Source organism: Meleagris gallopavo, chromosome 14, assembly GCF_905368555.1.
Source record: "Meleagris gallopavo chromosome 14, MGAL_WU_HG_1.1, whole genome shotgun sequence".
In the NCBI taxonomy this organism is placed as follows: domain Eukaryota; kingdom Metazoa; phylum Chordata; class Aves; order Galliformes; family Phasianidae; genus Meleagris; species Meleagris gallopavo.
The window spans coordinates 19,650,157-19,672,767 of NC_139417.1; the positions used below are offsets into that span (position 1 = coordinate 19,650,157).

Consider the following 22,611-nt stretch of genomic DNA (forward strand, 5'->3'; position numbering starts at 1 on the left):
TAGGGAGTGGTGGAACTAGGTTCCACCCCTTCCAGTCGCACAGACGAACTGCTTTCACCTGTGCTCCCAGGGCTGGCTGTGTCCCTTCACCAGGCGTTCACTCATCAGTTCAGACTGTGACTTAGCAATTCTCATACAACTGCCTGCCTGACTTGAGAGCACAGTCAGGGCACGGGCACATGACATTAATTTATCTGAAGATGGTAAATGAAATTAATCTAATTAAGTCTTTACAATCATTAAAACAAAGATTGTATTGGATGGAATTTGTAGAAGAGGAAGGAGGGTTTGCATCTGAGCAATACTGCTAGTGTCTTTTCAAATCTTTTGTGTAGCAGATGCTGCTGCTAAAACCCAGGCTTGTACACAGGTTTCAGTTGTGGTTTTATCTGGTCTAAGCACTAAAACGGGCTGCACAACAGCAATGAGCTATCACCAGAACGTGTCCAAAAGTTAGGACTCTCTTGTCCAAGTTAGCCACTGTATTCTAACTCCCTGATTACACACACAGAAAAGCTACTGACTAAGCATCATATTTGACATAGTTTCATGATCTGGAAGCCTTTAACTACTGCTTTCTACTATGGCAGACAGTGACATGTTCACCTTTGCTGCACTGACTGACTTCAAGCTATCCCCAGGCTTAGTTAGATTCTATTAGATTGTACAGTGCAATCAAGGATATATCTGAGATGCACAAATCAGTGACGTCTACAGAATGAGCTAATTAAGAAAACCATCACAGATATCAGAAGGAGCGCATCTACATCAGCATGATGTTCTTTCCGGCTTATGTTGAATTTCAGCTAACAATTAATGTAGCTATCTCAGCTTGCTTTTTGAGATAAACCTGAAAAACCTCTCTGTATGTTACTGCTCTGGTGAAAAATTACACTTATTTAGAAAGGTTTACTTCTAAATCAGTAACCAGATACCAAACACATCAGACTACCTACAAGCCTTGACTAGCACAAGGCTGTATTGTGACCACACAACATAACTGGCAGTTGACATATTTTCAACACTTTCAGCCATCAAGTATATCTTCTGCAATGCTGCAACCAAGAAATGGAGTTTTTCAAGTAACTTCTAAAATACTACAGGCTAACAAAATTGAAACAATATATAAACTAATAGCACAGGAATCATCAGCTATAATGCAACACTTTGACACTTGAAAAAGACATTTTCAAAGGACTTCTCCATCACTAAAAGGTATTTCAGCCCTAGCAAAACTTGTCAAATTGACATCTTCCAGAATAAAAGCCCATTCTTCATCTGCCTTCTTGTGAGCACACTCTTGGCAAGTACTAGTGCTACACACTGGGATTTCTACAAGCGTGAGAGAAGAACTCAGTTGCTGCAGATCAGATACACTTCAGCTTTTCTTAGGACTGCTCGTAGACATGCCTGTTGTAATGCTGACTTTTGCAACATGGACATATGTTCACCAGAAAATGGACAAAGATGTATCAAACTCATTTCCTGTAGGAAGTCAAACAGACATTACATGTGAAGGATTGTGATTTATCTGGAAATGCAGGCAGCTTAGGAGGGTATAATTTCCTTAGAGTTTCCTAAAACGCTCTGTTTACATATATAGTTTTTTTTTCATTTTTCTTAAAACCCTATTCATTCTCCTGTTAAATACCCTTTCCAAGCTGGAATTCCAAAATTAAAACAAAGCTCCACCCAGTTAGTACTGCAGATACGGAGTGGCTAAAGTTCTTCTCTGGAGAGGTTAGCAATGAACTGCAGCTTCCGTATGGCAAGCAACATTATCATTGCATCTACAAAGGAGTACTGCCTCCTCAAAAATTCACCAGCTGCTAACAGCTACAATAATTTATTACTCTTTTAGCATTGCAAGACCTCTAAAAGATTGAAGAAGTTCAAAAAGCAATGCTAACCCTGCTAAGTTCAAGTAGTGAGTATCTCCTAGAGTTACAGATAGACTCAATGCTACGTGGTGATGGCACAACTTCTGCCTCTACGTGCACATCTGTGAACTGCCAGTAATGTTTTCATACTTGAGAAGAATGCTATGCAGATAGTTAATATGCTAATATGTCTGAAAATCCTGGGCTAATAGTTCCCAGGGGAAGTGTGCAGAACTGTTATTATAATAAAACAAAGAAGCCAATAACTAATCTTTTATATTCTGCGGAAGATGTAGATCATAATTCCCGTCTGATATTTGGATGTAGTTTGATCAGTTAATAAATAGCAGCAGAATAATTCCTCTTTCCAGATACATGCCAAACCCAAATTATTGCTAGAACTTCAGCTGAGTGCATGTCAAGTTGCCAACACTAAATTGAGTTACTCTGTTCAGATTGCATTGTAATTAAAGACACTTCTAAAATTCTTTGCATTTTTGAAAATCCGAGAGAAAGAACAGAATCTCTGGTTATAGTCTTCTTCGTTGGGATATTAAGAGGACAGCTTCTGATATCACAGAATATTGAACTTCGATCCTCATGAACATGAGAATCTTCACAAAACCCACAGTGTTCACAGACAGGAAAGAAGGAAATTTTATTTCACAGCTTCCAGGCCATAGCTTCAAAAAGAGCAGATATGCTCTGACAATATGATAAAAAAAATGAAGTGTAAAAGTCAATGTGGAATGTGTGATGAAATTGTTCCCAAAAAGACATTATTAAAGTAAGTATTATACAGCCTATTTTGTCTGTAAAACACAGAGGGTCTGGTGATGTTCTTCAAATTAAAGCATGGATTAGTGGAGATAAAAGTCATTCCACAGCAATGCACCACAGTAAATATCAATCTTTCATAAAAAGCATGAAAGAGCTACAAGCTAATCACTACCACTTCAAAGGAAGTTGCTTATTCCTTAGCCATAAGTATCAGGGAATCTCTATTTGCTGTTTTGACAACTGTTGCTTACTACCAGATTTCCTTCCTGCATGGCGTGGCTTCCTACAGAGCCAATCTAAACCCCACAGAACTCAGCTGTTGTCAAAATGAGTCAGCTGAAAGATTTGTAAGCACTGTCAGCAAACTAATACCCATGTCTTAGTGCAATTGCATCCAGCCCAATGTTGATGCCCTTTGTTGATATCTTCTTGGAGGTTCTCCCCATTGGCAAAACCAAAATTGACTTATATGGCTTATATAAAAAAAAAAAAAAAAATACAAAAAAACAGGATTTGAACTTGCATGACTATTTTCACCAGTAATATAACTTCACTGACTCCACTGCAATGTGAATGAAAATCTGATTCTGTCCACTCTTTTACACAGAGAAGTATTCATGCAAATCTCCCATATATTTGAATAAAACCTAACAAAGCAGAGGTACCACAAAAAGAGGTATGACCTTGCTCTGATAGAAACTGAGCTCCTACAGTTCTCAGCCTCTAACATGGGTATCCCTAAACCTGTGAGATTATGGTGAAAACCTGAGATCTGAGTTATATAATTAAATAATTTTGGTACAAAGAATGCTTTATTAATGAAAAAGGATGACTGGGAAGGCTATACTTGAGGAGAAAGAAAATCAAACCTGTTGAAAGCTTTGTCCAGTAAGTCCATGGTTTCAGAGTCATTCTGTAGAGTGGCTAGATTGCATTTCTTTTTATATTAAAATTTAGGCTTGTTTGACAACATCCTCCATGCTGTCTGCATGTGCTTGTTTGACTTGGTAGCAGTACAGTGCTTATATAGTAATCAATTATTGGTGAAAGTTTTATTTTGAAATAGTCTGTATAATACCATTATTTCCATGCTTCTCTTTTCTATTATGCTTCTTTCTCCTTTCCTTCTTTTTCACTATTATATGTATGACTGTAATGCAACTATCATTCCACCTTCAAAAACTTCCCTCACAACTTTTGTCCTCATTCTGCCTGATACAATGGCTGCTCCAGTAGTAATGCCTAAGGTTAGACCCATTAAGAAATGGGATATGAAGTATCCCATTTCATTCTGTCGCAGTGTGACAAATGGCAGCAGAGGGGCAACCTGACAAAAGGGCATCTGACACAGAGGCGTATATGAAGCAAAAGCATGGAACTGAACTCCTTCATGTGGAAGAAGCAGCACCCGCTGACAGTGATTGATGATTAATGAATACTTATGTAGGGCCAACACTGAACGCAACACAGCGAGGGGAGGGTGGTGCATTTCAGCAGTGGTGACAGGGAGTCACCTCCTCTGGTGCAATTTGTACAAACATGGCGTGCAGCTCTTGTTCATTGCTAAGGTGGCGGCTGTTAAAAAGACAGTGCTTCCCATAGTAATCAGGAGAAGTAAAAGAAATGCTGTTCTTAAAATGAAGGTTTGGAAGGTCACGGATTCATACCAACATAGCAGTCATGTGATATTACTATGTGAATTTTGCCTCCACACAAAACCAGAAACCTACTAGTCGGGCTCCATGTTGATCTGCAGTAATTTTGCCACTGACTTTAGGAAAAGCAGGTTCAGAGCCTTAGCCTCAGTTTCTAGATATTGGAAGATACAGGAATCAGATTCACGAAGCCAGGTTTTCCTATTCACAAAACTGTAAGTACTTTTAACTACAACTTATGTCTTTCTGATACAACTATTACCAGATTCACCTCTTTTCTCTCTCTGGCCATGAAGTGATCATCACTGAATGTGGTACTCTAAATCAGAGCATGAACACATGGGCTGCATTCATGACTCTGGCACACACATCAGAGACATTTGCTTTTAAATTTGAGCAGCAGGGATTTTCAGATGTGAGCAGAAGTTGAGATTCTTGCCTCTTGGGTTCATTTGCCTTACTCATTCACCCTGCAGCCAGAAGGCAAAGGCATTAAAGGAAATGTGCTGAGCCAGCAGTGCTAGTAACGGCCCCCAGCATGTCTTTCCTTATAAATTCCCTATTCTTTCAACTTTAAAATCCTATTTGAAAACAAACTCCCACTAAGATGAGTTGATACTTCATTTCTCCCTGTACTGATTAGGTTTCTCCTCTTTGTCCCTTGGATTTCATGTTATGATGCCTGAGTAATTGTTAATAACCATCTTCTGCTAAGCAGATGAAATAATGAAGAAGCGACTTGACTGCCAGCTGTAATTAACTATGTGGAAGGATTTTGCACTGCAAAAGAGATCTCTAATTTAGCAAAGGCATAACAAAATCCCAAGGCAGACTGCTGAAGTCCACAATGTCCAAGTGAGAATTAAAACATGAACAGCTTCCCAAAAGATATGATGCATTCCCCATCACTTGGAATTACTGCGATTCAACACAACAAAATACTTCCTCTGGATGCTACGTCTGCAACAAAGACAGGTTCTACATAAATGAGCCTCAGGAGATAATGTAGAGAACTCATCTCAATGTGTGAGTAGCTGCTATGGCAAAAAGAGATACTTCCTCTAGCTATGATACCACCTGGAAGTCCATCAAGTTGAATTTCTTTGGAACCTGCTGCATCCCCATGTCTGACCCTCTCTGCTGTCTCTGTGTCTCCCAGCCAACACCTTACTGATGTCAGCAGCAAAACTCCTGTGATCTTAGATAAAAATCAGATCTAGATCCTTGGAAACAAGTGGTCATAAAACTAGTCATGACTTCAGCTATCTTTGCCAGTAAATTAGGACTCTGATATCACGTGAAAAATATGTCAGAGACTTAATAGTGAATATTCACTACTTCAGAGAACAACTTAAATACATAAATCTCAATTTAGCCATGAGCTATACTCTATGAAAATCATGGCCAGTCGGCTGTTTGAACACTTACAAGACTGTAAACCAGAACAAATTCTTCAGTAAAATGGGATTCCAGAAGAGAGGAAAACATACATACTTCAGAGTATATTTTTGACAGCACATATTTAATGTCTTCAGCATTTAATATCTGAAACCATCCTAGATCAAAAACTATGAAAATTCCCATCTCTTACTTCCTTGTGTCACATCCCATTTCAGCAATCCCAAGAGGAAAAACAACACTTTGTGCTGCTTGCTACAGTGACTTACATCTTGCACAGCTATACTACCTATTCCATATCTGCAGTGGTATAAACCAATTCTGTATAAACTCTTGAGCTTCACCCTGGAAGAGGCTTCAGAATTTAACAGATATGAACTCTGTACATCTGATGAACTGACAAGACTCTGTTGATCAGGAGAGAGGGTATCAGGGTAGCACTCACCCCTTGGAGCATGCTCTCGTTGGCTCGATCCGTGATTTCAGAAACAATGAATAAGGCAGCTGAAGAATGAAGTAAAAAAAAAAGGCCACAAATAATGTGAGAGAGAAAGAAAACCCAAATCCTTTCTGTTTACAAGGATATCCTTAATTTAAAAAAAAAAAAAAAAACAAAAAAACAAAAAAACACCCTTAGCAGCAGCTCTGTAAATCTTTTGGCATCAAGATGCAACTGCCCAACAAATTTAGGACCCGGAAGAGACATCCTTCTGTTGATGAAAGCTCTGCATCATGTTTGTGTTGACACAGAGCTCATGAGATTCCTTTAAAATATTTTTTGCTATGTTTTCTAGCTACAGACTTACAAAAGTAGAAGCTTGTGGTAGGGATAGATTTGTGTAATCCAGCTTCACCATCTAAAAGTATGGCAGTCCAGGTGACTTAATTTCCCTTACTGCCAAGGGAGAGCATAGGTCATGCTTTTCTGACAATGACAAGTGTATATGAAGTGGTGACATTAATTAATATCTGGATTCTCCACTGTAAGCTGGCCTGAGGGCAACAGTATAACAGTTTAGATCTTTATTTCAAATCTCTTTTCCTGTGGAGCAGGGCATCCTACCTATTTTTGGGCCTAATCTGGGAGTATCTGAACCATTGCTGGCCAGGAATGTGACAAGCATGCACTAAGCACAAACAAGATAGGCAAACGTAGCTACAGAGCCTGAACATCAGCTTAAATTGCTGCTAAAGCCAGCGTACCTAGTCAGTGACTAGGGTCCTACATTTTGTGAGAGACTCTACTATTGGTCCTAACAGACTGACCTTCAGTCACAGTCCTTTTTGATGTGGGTTGCTTTGGATTCACACTAGAAGAGAGGCAAACTGGTTTCCTCAACATAGTGTTATCCTTCTTACTTCAGCCTGGAAAGTACTACCACTCATACCTAGTCTAAACCTCCCTTTGACTTCAGTGGAAGTAGGAGACTTCTGCTTTATCCATCTGATGTGTTAGGAAGGGTGGTGTTGGCAACTGCACTTCAGGATTTGTTCTTCATTAAGCAAAACAGATTTTTATGCACTTCACGTTGGGTTTACTTAGTCTTAAATAATATAGTATACAGATATATAGTTCAAATCTGGGTGCCTCCAAAGGTCTAAGAGAGGATGCTCAAGTAAAGTAGGTGTACAAACAAGTAGGTGGACAAATCCCAACTGGATTTACAATGACCAGGCCAAGCATGGATGGAGACAAAGAGGACTAGCGTTTTTCATATGATGGAGGCTGAACTAAAATATCAGCACCACATCTGTATACATGACCATTTCTTCTTCTGTAAGTTAGTCACATCAGAACTACTGGAAGTCCACTCATTTCACTGAAAAAGATAGGGTTCTTGCCTTTAATAATTCATTTAAATTAGTAATGAATTACTGTAGACCTTATATCTAACCCATTAATATAAATTTTAAAAAATAACCCCCTTCTATATATTTCCAATATAGATCTGGCACCTCTTTAGAAGCAGAGTTAGTGAAACAGGATTTTGTTCTACCCATTTCATTTTACCTTGTGTGGCTTCATACTCCATAGAATCAGGGCAAAGATTATTCAAGTAATCTGTAGAAAATAATGAAACAAATCAAAATTCAGATCCATATGACCTGTAGTTGGATTAGCAAAATTATACTGCTCTATTCCCAAATAGTTAGATTTATATTGCCTTTTTCCAAAGTGAAACATCTTTGATAGTATTCTGCCTTGAAAAAAATCAGTGCAAAAGAACTGATTCACACTTGGACTCACCACAAAATTCGGCATAAACAACAGAACAACAACAGTATTTCCTTGTTTTTCAGCCAAGATAATTGCTAAGTAACACTATTTGACAAATAATTCAAATAATTATTCTTCTCATGAATTCTATTTTCCCCTCCAAATAAATGGTGTTGGCTGTAATGACATTTCATATATTAATAGGAAATGTGTTATATGAATTCTGTCAGTACAGGAAAGAAACTGTTTCTGTATATGCAGAGTTCGATGATTACTAATGAACTCCATCACATTCTGAAAATAAGTTCTGTAAGTTGCATACAATGGGACTTACATTTGTAGGAATTGTGTTTGTATCATCTACAAACTTTTACCTGTTACCTTCTTTGGTCTACTTGATGTATGTAGTCTGTTCTTTTCCTGAGTCTTTATGCCTTTAATAGCTGTAATAGAGTGCTACTTTTTTTTTTTTTTTTTTAAAGCATAACCATGACATGTTTCATTCATCTGATTAAACCAAGCTCTTAAGTTCTACAACCGAGAAAAAGGCCTATGTGCTGGGAATGGCGTTACTCATATAAGTGTTCTCTTGAATATCCTGCCAATACGCATTTCTTTCTCTGGGGCTGATCCTCTCTCTGGTGCTCCAATAACTGCCTGGCTTTCTCATGAGTTCAGGAAAGCTTCTGCCTGCACTCAGTCATGCAGGAAGGGGCTGTCTGGTGTAATCAGGCAATATTTAATGTTACTTTTTATAGCTGCAAGTCCTTGGCTAGAGACTTTTAACTGAGTGGGTAGCTCTTTTTGGCTCAAGTACAGTAACTAGCAACCAATATCCTGATGAAATAATCTTCCCTATCTGATAGGAACAGACAGTTATGCACACACAAAAACACCTGCATTTTTTTTTTTTTCCACCTCCCTTTCTTCTCTCTCTGCACTGCCGAGAGGATGTGAAGGACTGCCCTGTTCCAGACCCACACAGTCCTAGTAACCAAGTAGCTGATTTCCTGGAATATCTTGAACCAGCAAGAATTATTCCGATGCACAAAAAACCTTTCATGTTTCCAGTTAATGCCAATACTAGGGCACAGGGAGGAACTCAAGTTGCTTCAAGCATGGAGGGAATGTCCCATCAGTGCAGCTGCACTCAGACTCCAGCTGAGTCAAAACGGTGTTTCATGTTTGCATTTTGCCTCACAGACCACGGAAATGGACAGAGAAATTGGGAGTGTGATGGGGGTATTCCTGAAAGGGAAATGAAGAGCACATTTAAGATGCAGTGTTTGTGTGCGTGCACTGAAGAGACTATAAGAATCACATGAGACAGCTAGGTACCTTCAGTCTAGGAAGTAGCCCTTACTGTAGGAAAGCTAGACAGATAGAAAAAAAAGTCCTGCTGGCGTCCAGAATTCATTGCTGCTACTAAAAAGGAAAAATCAATTGTTGAAAATGACTCGCATCCCTGATCAAAGTATCTGGAGCAAGATGGAGCTGCTGCTAATATGTGCTGTGAATAAAAATTCATATGGCCCCGTGCTCTGATGCATTTTTACATGCCCTTTCTTTCACCAGCAGTTGAGTATAAGCAAGATTCGTAGCTTCCTTTCTACTGTTCCACACATAACTCATCTAGCAACCCTCTCTACACATACATACATATTCTTAAGATGTTTCTCCATCTTTGTGTATGGATATGTATTTTTTTTAAATCTGACAAACTTCACAAGGCTGAGATTCATTGATACTTTTTGATACACTGTTGATGTAAATCTGGATTTGTCTCCTAGAAAGTGGAGAAATTGATCTGGAATCTTGACTTAAACTTAGCACTAACCTTAGGTCTGTTGAACACAGGGCTCAGGATACAGTACTGGGTACAGCTGCTTTGTTGATTGAGTAGGAGGCGACGGTGCTTGCCACTGTCATGCAGCATGCACTGCAGAGTGCCTTCCTTTGCCAGTGACTGCTGTGCCCAATTACCTCTGACAATTGCCACTGATATAAATAAAATCAAACCCGCCTGCTGGCAGTGAGGCTCCTGAACTCTGCCTCTCCTGACTCAGGAAATGGGAAAGGCAGGAAGGAATGGCTAAAAAACCTGGCATACACTTTTTAGTGATCTTTAAAGCATGGTTGAGCTGAAGAAGTGCCTGCTCATTCCCAGGCTCCCTGATGTTACCTGAATCCTGTATTAAGTACATTGAAGTTCCCAGGAATTCTCACCCATACTACTCCAGCCCTAATTTAGTTGTTGTGGCACCCACATGTAGCACATTGAGTACCTTTGAGAATGAATTTGTTTTACTGACCTGTGAGCATCACACGATACTGGAAGACACGTTGCACCACTTTCAGAAGCTGGTGTTTCACATTCTGTGGGCTTCCACCACAGCTCTTCTGTTCTCAAGGGAAGGGAGAAGAAACAGAGATCAAGGATGTGCGAGCTCAGCAGCAAGCTGTCATCTCCTTCACCTGATGTGTACCCTGAAAGTTTACTAACAGTTGAATGCAAGAATTCCATTGAATCATTCACAGTTTACCAAGTGCTAAGGGGCATTTATTAACTATCAGGTAATTTAACTATAAGGTAATACTTTTAACAATTTATTTCCTATGGCATCACTCACAAATTGTCTGGATTCAGAGGGAAGGAGGAGGAAAGTAAGAACTGTTTAGAAGGTAAAGGTTTTAGGATGGCATATGAAGGGTCAGAAGTATCAGATATCAACAAGCTTTTTTTTTTTTTTACTGAAAATTTCTTCTGTCTCCAACTTTTTAGTACCTTATTTCAAGTCATGGAATTAAACAAAATACAACAAAGCATCTTCCTGTGATTTAGTTAGAACTTGTGGTCTGATTTAATACACACATGGAAAAGTAGCACTTTCCAATTTAGTTTTCCCCTTTAGAGTCAACCTATTGCTTACGACTACAGAGATACTGTATGGGGGCTGCTGAATCACAGCCTGAACCTTTGATTGATCACCTGAGGCGAGCAATGAGTCAGCCATGGGAGCACAGGTGAAGGCAATTCACCTGTGCTGCAGGAAGGGGTGGAGCCTGGCTCCACCAATCCTAGACCCATTTAAGAGCCGACTGCCAGTGGGGAAGGATCTCTGCTGGAGATCTGCTCCATCAGGAGTTCATCTCGTGAGCCCAGGACAGGGTGAGTGACTTTCTCTTATTTCTCCAATATAAATTATATTAGCCAAGCTCCTGGATATATATCTATACCATCTGTATATCCATTGATTAAACAGATACCAAGTTAAAATAGAAAGTTTGCTGTTTATCTGTGAAGTGTCTCAACACTGCTGCAAAACCAGCAGCAATCCACAAAATTCAGTTTTCTAAAGTCTCCACATCTCCAGAGGAACCACAAAACAAAGTTTACAGGACCCTGAGGGAATGGCACAAAACCCAGGTGGTTCTTTATGAAAATTGAGTCCAAAAGCAATTCAAGTTTTGGGGGTTTCAGTGTTCATTGACTAATGTTTCTGCAGCATTGCCACTTTGGGAAAGTGGACAGGGCAAAAGGAAAAATAGGAAACTTAACTGTGTAAGGACTGGGAAGAGACAGTATTTTCCCAGGCAGAAGAAATGTTTAATGTTAATGCATTACCCTAGCTGCTCAAGTCATAGGTGAGAAAAACAAGATGAAGACCTTGATTCTTTGTTAGACTGGAAAGTTAACTGTTGTCAAGTTTTTAAAAATGTGATAGCAAAGGTCTGATAGACACCTCTCTCGTGTTTGCGTGCATGCACACATGCAAATTGGTAAGAAGTAACAAAGTTTACTGATTCTAAAGTAACATCTTGCTCTTCCTAGGAGAGGCTGCATCTACTTTCTTAGAAATAAGAGCCAGTCTCCAGGATTAATAGTTAAGACAGGAGTTCATAGCCTAGCGGTCAGGAGGGATGCTAGGAACACAGGCTGTCAGTAGAAAACCTGCATTTTCCAGATTCAGAGCAATGTGAGCCATCAGAGCTCCTCTCACCTGCTAACAGGAAGTAATTATGGCAACTGCAAGGTATCTGTTTATAAATGCTGACTTCCAAATGTCTTTTGAAATGAATTGCTATTTTTAAATAGTTCACATATGCTGCAGGCTAAATAACTTTTAAGGACCAATCACTAATCTATCTTCACAGGCCGTCTTCTACCCAAGTAATCATTGTTACTTGTCTTACCAGATAAAGAGAAAAAGAAACATGGATTCTAGACACATTGTAGCACCATGACTTGGACCATTTCATCTTAATAGAGTTAGTCATCCAACTAAACTTTTCCACCGACAAATAATTTTACACTTTTGAAATTATGAGCTGCCTATATTGCAAATACTTTAAAATATAATAAAGAACCATGGCCTCAGTTTGTCAGTTGTATCTTGATAGTGTTTTTGAGTCATTCAACAGGAACAAACTGAGTTAAGACAAAGGAAAATGTTTCTTGCTTACTGATACAGGCCCAAAACTTATAAATCATTCAAGGAGTCTGGATGAACAGAACCCTGCATTTGGCCAGAGGAGCTGGTGTCTTTTTCTGCAGTTCAGTTGTCTAACTGTCACCAGATCCTCTGTAAGCAGAGGAAGCATAAAAAGGCATTTAAAAATGGAGAGAAATCCAATTCTAAAGATGTTGTGGATCAACCTCAGCTAAGAGCTAAGCACTCATGCAGTCTAACCCTAACTTCATTTTGGTTAGGCCCAGAATAAAAATGATGCAAAGTGCAGTGAGAGAAGATATAGTAAATCCCAGTGTGGCTGTGTTCAAATTAATATGTTAATATATAAATGAGAAACTATTCTACTACCAGCATATATTTCAGCAAAACGTGATCACAAGTCTGTAGATTCACAAACATATATTCTGTATACATTTAAGAATGTGTGGGCAACAGATGCAGACACAGAAGCACAAGATGCAGATATGAACATCCCATTTCAGTTCTATTATCAAGATACATGAGGAGAGGTCTTCTCCCATTCTACCATCTGTGAACACTGATGGAGTTGCATTAAAAAATTACCTCAAGTGAGTCCCATGGCACAGCCATGTGTCAACACAGGTGGAAAAATAAGGGGGCCTTACCTCAAATTCCTGAATGACAGTAGCCAGCTGGGAATACTTAAGGCAGGTTTCATCTAGCAGAGCCAAATTCTTGTCAAACTGCATAATATATGCTGTGTGGTGATTCAGTCTTGATTTTCTGGAGAGAAAAACATCAGCAACTTTCTGGTGTTCCTCCCTAAAGCCACAGAAAGAAAAGGTAAACAAAACCTCTCTCATTGCAGCAGCTCTATTCATCAGACCCACAAAGGCAGCTAAAGACTAGCTTAAATGGCAGGAAATATGAAATCCTTCACAAACACAGTAGCGATCTGCTGTAGATCAGGCACAGTGAGAGACTGGTGAAGGGCTGTGCCAGTGCCATCACAACTGTATGTCTGTAGCAGACAGGATGTCTCTTTTCAGGACACAGCTTCTTCATCTCTTAGGAGACCTTTCAGCTGCTGCAGGGCTTTGAGAACTGGTTGTGGGGAGTATGTCTTCAGCTGTAATATCATATCTTCAGTTCTCCATCAATGCCCCCTGCTCACTACTGTCCCACCATTAGTTGCCTCAGTACCCAGTAACACAACACTGAATGATTTATGAAGAAGAAGAAAAGAGGATAAAAATCTGATGTCACACGAGTAGTAGTAGTGTCATAGTTAAGAGGCAAGTGTGAGTTCCTGGGGATATCAGGGCAACAGAATGTCAGTGGAGCGCAGGCAGGAGTGACTTATTGTACACCTAATGGGCAGTGGTGACCTAGGAACCTGTATGAGTGCAGCCCTATGCCATATGTGATTCTATTGGTTTGAGGCATCACGACCCACTTTTCTCCTCCCATACCACAGTGGCTGTGGGGCGAGGAGCTTAAGGCATTTCATCTGCGTTCCTTCTGCCTTGAGGAATAGTCAACATGCTGCTAGAGTAAGGATATGACTTCTATAAGGCACGAGTCATTCTAGATGCTAGAAGCATCTCTGTGTTAAGATTCTATAAATCATAGGATTTATTTATTTATTTTTTAAGTCCTTCCACCATTCATAGCAGCCCTATGCTGGACACAAACCAATATACAGCTCTCTGTAGCCTTCTCTTTTCCTCATCCTGAATTTGTGATTCAAATTGAAATTATAAGGCTGATAAGGAGACACACACTGCATTTAGGGCCATTACTGAAAAATTCTCCTGATACAACTGACTTCATTAACTCAATGCAGCACAGGGATGGAATCAGCCACTAAGAGTGACGCTGCCTGCTGGAACCTAGCATGATAGCTTGGGGCTGCATCGATTGTCATAGAGGAGATCAGCTTAAGCAAGGGACTGTGCTGGCTGCTGTAGATGTAGTCAGCTTGTGACTTCAGAGGTGATCTTCTTAAACACTGTTATTCTGGGAGTTCGATAGACTAAAGCTTGGCATTCTGGGAGTCTGATAGGCTGGATTAAGTCAGATGTTTCTTCAGCTGAATGGTATTTGGAGTCGTCTGTTCTAGGCAGGTTCTTATTCTCTCACAGAATCACCTAGGCTGGAAAGTGATCTTGAAGGTATTAAGTCCAAAAATCAACCTGACCTACTGAATCCCACTGATAAACCATGCTTCTTAGTATTATGTCCAAACATCTCCTAAATACCTCTAGGGACATGGACTGAACTACTTCTATGGGCAACCCTTTCCAATGCTCAACTCCCCTCTCCATAGAGAAATTCTTCCTCCTATCCAACATAAACCTCCCCGGCACAACTTGAGACTGTTTCCTCATGTCCTACTAGTAGTCACCTGAGAAAAAGACTAGCACCTTTCTTGCTGCAGTGGTCATCCAGATAAGTTGTAGAGTACAATGAGGTCTCCCCTCAGCTTCTTCTCCAGACTAGATAAACCCAACTCCTTAATCTACTTCTCAGTCTTGTTTTCTAGTCCCTCTGCCACCTTAGCTGCTCTTCTTTGCACATGCCCAAGCAACTCAATATTCTCCTGCAGTGACAGTGATGCACCTAAAACTGAACACAATATTTGAAGTACAGTCTCACCAGTGCAGAGTAGAGGGACAATCACTTTTCTTGTCCTTCTGGCCACACATTTCTGATACAGTCCAGGATGCCATTGGCTTTTCTGACCACTTGGGCACACAGATAGCTCACATTAAGCTGACTGTCAATCAGCATCTCCAAGTCCTTTTCTGATGGGCAATCTTCCAGCCACTCTCTCTCAAACCTGTACTGCTGCATGGAGACGTTACAATTCAAGTACAGGACCGACACATGCCATACAGTTGGATTCAGCCCATCAGTCCTGCCTATCCATATCCCTTTGCAGAGCCTTCCTACCCCAAGCACATTAACAGTCCTGCCTAAATCAGTGTTATCTCCAAACTTCCCGAGGATACATCTAATAACATACAGATACTGGACACATACTGAACATACTGGCACATCCAGATACTTGACAAAAAACGTTAAACAAAACTGGCTCCAAGACTGAGCCCTGGGGAACACTGCTGATGACTGGCCACCAACTGGATTCAGCCTCATTTACTGTGATCCTCTGAGCCTAGACATCCAGCCCCAGATCTTCATCCAGTGAACTGTGCAACCTGATAAGCCATGAGCAGCCACTTTCTTCAGGAGAATGCTTTGGACAACAGCTTCATTAAGAGCAAGGAAAAGCACATCCACAGCCTTTCCCTCATATACTAAGTGGTTCATGTTGGCATAGAAGGAGATGAAGCTAAGGCTGAACCTGCCTTTCATTAATTTAATGTTTGGGTGCATATGATCACTCAGTTGTCCACTGTGTGCTGCCTGATGACCTTTAGGATTATCTGCTCCATAACTTTTCCTGGTATTGAGGTCAGACAGGTGTTTAGTTCCCTTCTTGCCCATCCTGCAGGTGGGTGTCACATTCACTCCAGTCAACCAAGACCTCCCCAGTTAACCAACACTGCTTACAAAATGGAAAGGCTTTGTTCTGTGTAAGGATGTTTGGCTTAGCTGGAGTCCCTCAGCAGACAAGCAGTGTCTGCTTGGCTTGTAAGTTTAGTCTGTGCACAGTCCCATGTTGATGTTGGGAGCAAGGTGCGCTTGTTTGAGAGCTATACACTTACTGTGTAGATTTCTGCAAGTGGAGAATTTTCTTTAGGATCAGTTCAAATTTTCAAAGCTGTTAATGCTTTCCACAGCTATGTGTATGAAGCTTCTTGGTGAAGACTTTGAACTGACTTGAGTTAATTCGCAAGACAAAGGCAAGAGGATAACGCACATGAAGCAGGCTGTCCTTACACTGACTGATGAGGCCATCTCAGAACCATGGGCTATGCACTGCATGAGTGTTTCAGTATTTAGTTTCTTGGCCTGACAGTCTATATGTTTACTTCCTTCCTGTATGCAAGATCTGCCACAGTAGTTCAGCTTCTCTTCATTCCTGCAATTATCCCAGCCTCTGATGGGGAGGGGCCAAGAAAACAATGGGCTGAGGAGGGTATGTCGAGGCTGTCATAGAATGGCTTGGGTTGAAAGGGACCTCAAGGATCATCAAGCTCCAACCCTCCTGCTGCATGGAGGGCCAACCACCTCCATATCTAATACTAGACCAGGCTGCCCAGGGCCCCATCTAGCCTGGCCTTAAACACCTTCAAGGGTGGAGCATTCATAGCCTCTCTGGGCAGCCTGTTCCAGCATCTCACCGCTTTCTTGGTAAAGAACTTCCCCCTGATATCCAACCTACACCTTCCCTCCTTCAACTTAGAACTACTTCCCCTTGTCCTGCCATTATCTACCCTTGTAAAGAGTTGACTCCCCTCCTGTTTGTGGGCTGCTTCTAGGAACTGGAAGGCTACAATGAGGTCACCCCACAGCTGAACCAACCATGTCATTAATTACTTACCATTTAAGGACTCTTTCTTCCAGTTCTCCCAAGATCTCTTGGTGCAATTCATACATTTCAGGGAGCTTGCTTAAGCCCTTCTTGAGTTCAATTACTTCCTGTTCATCTTCTTCTCCAAGTGCTTTCAAGATACCTTCATATAAATCCTGCAAGCAACAACACAGACTTAAGAGATTTTATGAAGTTATCGTTACAATTTTCAGACTCCTGAACTACACTTTCTGGGAATTCTAAGATACACTATTAGTAGTGATAGATCATTTGCAGTAGAGCAAGGAGATCATCACACATTTTCTTGCATCCACTGTTTATATGCATTTGCAGATAAATCCCACAACACTGTCAATCCAAAACTGAACATTTCACCTGGTAAAGCCATCAGATGCTGTGTACGCAATGAGTTTACCTTATTTACTTTCCTATTTTTTCCTGCTTTTCTAGGTGTAGCTGATCTCATTTTACAGTTTCTTAACCAGAAATATAGTTTTTAAAAAAAATGAAAGATGATAATCTCCCATCACTTCACAGACCCACAATATGAAAGAAAAAACACTTCTACATATCTTGTACTATAAATTACATCATTCATCTCCAGATACAAACGTGAAGAGAGAAAGAAGCTGTAAGTTTAAGCTATGGCACAAATCATTTTCCATATAAAACTTAACTGAGACTTGTTTCATCATTTGGCACATGTATTTCACCCTGAAATGGTTAATAAATTACATAGTTTCCTCAATATTAAGATGTATCCACTTTTGGAAAAGGAGCTGGGGTGATGGTTAATAGCAGACTCCACATGAACCAGTAGTGTCCTCTGGAAACCAAGAGGACAAACTGCATTTTGGCATGCATTAAACACAGAGCAGCCAGAAGGTCAAGAGAGGCAATTCTCTTGCTATATTTAGCATTGGTGCAGCCTCATCTGAAATAATGTGTGCAGTTCCCGTCTTCACAATCTGATAAGGATTTTAAGATTCTTGAAAGCATCCAGACAAGAGCAGCAGTGCTAGTAAAAGAGCTGAAAGCACATCCTACAAGGAGAGGCTGAAGACACATGGGTTGTCTGGTCTGGAGAAAAGGAGGCCAAGAGGCAACCTCTTTGCTCTCTGTAACTTCCTGAGGAAGGAAGCAGAGAAGGGAGGTGGCAATCTCTTCTCCCTGGGAGCTGATTAGCAGGACGTGCAGAAATGGCACAAAGATATGGTAGGCAAGGTTCAGCCGGGATATTAGGAAAAAAGTCTGGAACAGAAGCCTGGAACAGGCTTTCTAGAAAGGTGGTTGATGCCCCATGCCTGTAAGAATTCAAGAGGCATTTATCTAATGCACTCATTAATGAGCTTTAACTTTCAATTAGCCTGAAGTGGTCAGGCAGTTGAACTAGGTGTTTGAAGGTTGCTTTCAATGGAACTATTTTATTCTACTCTATTCTATTCTGGTACATAATAGAACACTTAATAGTGCATGGTAAAATGTTTTCCCAGTTTAGACCTGGAAATTAGGAATAAGGCACCCATCTGAAATTGCAGGCATAGTTTGTAATAGATTTCCAGGCATCAGAGAATCATTCCAAGAGCAGGCAGCATTTGTTTCTGTTCAAATGATTACTTAAAATCTCCCTCATCTAGAGCTCTGGATGCTGAAAAGTTTTCAGGTTACATCCCGATTCCTGTAGAACCCATCTTCCCTGCTTCACACTTTGAAGGAGCCCTGACTGGTGCCTGGATATACTTCAGGAAACTTTGGCTGCTGTGATGCTCTGCCTTTTTCCAGGTTCCTTCTAGACACTGATGTTTCCCCTGCCTCCCGCTGCCAGACAGATCCCCTCTTTATAGTGGCAAGAGGATCTTAGGCATCCAGATCTGCCAGGCTTTATGGAGGTCTGAATGAAAACAGTGGCAGCAGGGTGTAAGGCACTGCACATGCAACACAGCAAGGCAGGAATGCCAGTGCTATGCAGAGGCCTAGCTTTTTGTTGTGGATTCTGGCCACCTTTCCCATGACTTAGGACATTGTAAACTGATTGTTTTATCTTCACATACCTATCTGGCAACCCAAAACAGGACCTTTCTTTCAATAGAAAGAGGTGGTAGTAATTCCAGCACCTGATTCTTCAGTGTTTCTGTAAGGTGCAGCTAACTGAATAGCATTAGCATAGTATCCTGTGCTTGTCTGAGGATAGTCCTGCAGCACTATTACAGGCTTAATTATGTTTTGTATTCTCTATAAGGAGTTGAAACTGAGCCAGACAGGTGTGCGTTTCACCAATGTCAGCTGAGTTTAGAGTTGAATTTCCCATTTCTGGTAGTCTGGCCATCATGGGTAAAAAATCTGTACCTCAGTTTTTCTGTGAAAATAAGTGAACAATTAGAAACCTAAGTGCATCCTACTTTGTGATAAGAGCAGTAACTGAGCAGTCCTGTAGAATGGCTCAGAAACCCATTTTGTGAGTGCTTTTTCCAATTATTTCTGAATCCCAATAAGCCATAAAGTGCCTGGAGTTTTTGCATGAGATGAGGAAAAATGAGGTAGAGGTGTGAATGAAAAAGTGAGTAAATAACCAAAGATTCAGTAGAGGGACCACATTAACTATGAGATTTGAAAACTGGTGACTTGTTTTGGCACAGCAGCTGCAAACCAGCAGGTTGCAAAGCTTCCTGCCTTATAAAAATCCCATTTGTCCTTATCTGATTTTCTCTTGTGTTTATGTGGCAGTAAGTCTAGGGGACTGCAGCGTTCTACCTTGTTGCTAGTCAGCCTATACAAGCTGGTTCTTCCAGTATGTATCTCAAGTTGGGTCACTCTTAGGGCTAAGTAGGGAAGCTATGTTAGTATTTTTTCGCTGATGTTAGCCTGATGGTGTTGATTACTTAGATATTTTTTACCTTAGATCATTAGATTGACTCTACAAGCTGCAGCCACATATCAGCTCTTCATCATACCACAAAACACTCTTTGGATAAAAAACCGCTCCAAATAAAACGGGTGGAGGAATCTAAACAATATCTTCAGCCAGAAGAGTCAGTACAACTGCACACCATATGCAGAAGGCCCTATCTCCCATCAGATCAGGGCAGCACTAACAGCAGTACTTCCAAATCACCAGATCTGTCACTGTAGGTTTCATCCAAAACCGTCCTGAAACATCCAGAAACTTTTGGCTACAGCCATGGTCTATGATTAGTGCTGAAGAGATTGTCTAACAGCTCTAACATGTGTTAAGCTTCTGTGCAGTGAACATACCACTGGCAGGCTGCTTTTTTGGGAATGGCAGAGATCCACCAAGGCTATATAGGAGGTTAATCAAATGCTCAGACATGCAAGTTAAGAACACAGTCTATGAAGCCCAAGAAAGATGCAGACTCTAACATCACTTCTATACATGCATGCTTTTTTGTGACAAATGAGAATCCAGCTTGTGTAAGTCAGTCAGTCTTTTAAAGTGAACGCTTATTCTGTGTCTGCAGTTGGAAGAGATAGTTTATCTGGAGCAGGTTTTGGTTGTTTTTGACATGATCACTTGAACTGCTGTACTACTGTGTTTCAACAAGGACAAACGTTCCAGTAGTCATAAAGTAAAAAAGAACTGGCTAAGATTTTTTTCAAGTTCAACATTAACACTTCAGTAGAGACTTAGTTGAATATACATATGCCCACTGACTATGAAGTCAGGAGGGAGCATACTGATATGACAAGATCTAGACTGATCTGGTCTATAGACAAGACCACAAGACTTACAGAACATGGCTTTCTTAGGAAAAGAACTTCAATTATAGAAATACTCTGTTATGGATACACTAACAGTGCTTCCTCAATAAAAGAGTCCCAAAGGGGGCTTTTGGTGATCTCCTGAAGGCTCAGATAGCTCATAACCACATATAAAGCCCAAGCATGAAGTCAGAGCAGAGCTAGTGTTAAGAGCCCTGCTCAGGCTTTTTGTTTGTTTGTTTGATTTTGTTTTTTAATTATTTTGATTTTTCATATCAAGAATTATAGAATGGTTGAGGTTGGAACAGACCTCAAGGATTTTTTTTTATTTTTTTTTTTGAGTTGTTCTTCACAGCTGAGCTCTGCTTCAGTCCAAAATCTGGTGTGAAGAACAGCTTCAATGCCCAACCAGACCAGAGATTCATGTTGTGAATGCTTTTTTCCTTTTTTTTTTTTTTTTTAACCATACTACTCTGTAAACAGTGAGTTATTGAAACTAAAGTTTTCCAAAGATGTATTAAAAATTTGTCTCTCTGCCTACAGCAGCCAGTTCTCCAGAAAAAAAAAAAAAAAAGCTATTTGCTTTAAAAAAAAAAAAAACTACTGAAAGTGTAAATCTCCTGGTTGAGTTTCTAGGAAAAGGCATTTGGATTTTTCTACTCAGAGATCATCTCCTGGCCTCCTACTCCACTGCATTACATACGGTGTGGCCAAATGCACTGTGAAAATAACTGGGGGCTTGATAAAAAGAAACCTCTAAGCTTGCACAGTGCATTGAAGGGTGCCAAGCTGCTTCTTATCTGGCCCTGAAATAGGGTGAGACAGGTTGAGTATATTCCCCTCATCAGGATCTAGTTATCATAAAGCTTATTACCCAAAATTCAAAATCTGTTCTCTGAACATTTAGAGACAAGCTTATGATCTTTCCTAGGCTGCACCGGGACTTACCACAATATTTCTCATGAGTCTGACTTCTGTCAATTAAGAAGTTTAAAAGTACATAGATGACGGATGGAGGAGTGAAACCTGGCAATGTTTAGCCATAAGCAGCTCACAGACTATGATTCACTGAGGATCCATGTTTTACATTAAATAGTCCACTTTGGTTTGATTAAATCATGGTCACACTAACTTTGACCTGTATACTTTTAATAAATTGGAAATGAACTGGCTGAAGGAAAGCAAATAACCCAGATTCCTCTGAGATGATGGGTGAAATATTAGAAAGCAATCTGCAAGAGTTTTGTTTAGAACCAAGCACTGAGAAAGAGTTGGGAAGTGCAATCTACATTATTTGGACAACTAAAAAAAAACAAAAAACAAACAAAAACAAGATACAGCAGACAAAGGCAAAGCTAATTAACTTGGTAACAAGAGATTAGGGACTTGTTCGGACTGCCAGGACCCACCAGTCCCATCTGTCCATTCCAGATGGAATTCTTAGCTCTCGGCTTCAGCTAACACTGCCTTTAAGCAGGGCAAGTAACAGCTAACTGCTTAGGTTATTATCACTACTACCACATCAACTTATACCAAATCTGTGAGATAACACAGTGCTTCCACTCTTTCAGTTCAATAACAGAGTGGGTGTATGGAAATACCATCATTTCGGCAGTAAACCAATTTACTGAAGTCTCCACTGAAAGGCCAAAAAGGTTCTGTTATTCTGAATGAGTATCTTTTCCAGTCAAGCCTGGAAATGAGATGGGAAACTGCTTCTGCAGCACGCTTGAGAAGCTTTTTCCTTCCTGAAAGCAGCTACAGGGCAATTTAGTTCCTTGTCTTTATTACCAACATATGGGTTTATTTAAGAAGACAGGATTTGAGACTTGACAATGAGCACTTGAAGCTCTTTTCTTGAAAAAGGTGGCAATGAGAGCAAGGTGAAACAGAGATAAGCGTCTGAGCTGAGATACACTGACGAGGAAACCTCTGGTCCTAGCTTGCCATGAGCAGGATGTTGCACCTTGAGGGCAGTTTGTTGACTCTGTGACCACTTGTGATTACTTGTGACATCCACCAGTGGGAC

The 22,611-nt window shown here is 40.4% G+C and overlaps 1 protein-coding gene and 1 long non-coding RNA gene across 2 annotated transcripts in view; one reads left to right on the forward strand and one right to left on the reverse strand.

Moving 5' to 3' along the window:
* Window positions 1–22,611, reverse strand: part of FGD5 (FYVE, RhoGEF and PH domain containing 5) — a 94,685-nt gene that overhangs the window by 20,408 nt on the left and 51,666 nt on the right. The window contains exons 6-10 of the mRNA XM_085235693.1: window positions 16,875–17,020; window positions 13,030–13,186; window positions 10,244–10,331; window positions 7,725–7,775; window positions 6,159–6,217 (exon numbers count right to left, since the gene is read on the reverse strand). Of these exons, the coding sequence (XP_085091819.1) occupies window positions 6,159–6,217; window positions 7,725–7,775; window positions 10,244–10,331; window positions 13,030–13,186; window positions 16,875–17,020 (501 nt within the window). The remainder of the gene's footprint in view (window positions 1–6,158; window positions 6,218–7,724; window positions 7,776–10,243; window positions 10,332–13,029; window positions 13,187–16,874; window positions 17,021–22,611) is intronic.
* Window positions 1–22,611, forward strand: part of LOC146543449 (uncharacterized) — a 99,578-nt gene that overhangs the window by 15,155 nt on the left and 61,812 nt on the right. The window lies entirely within an intron of this gene.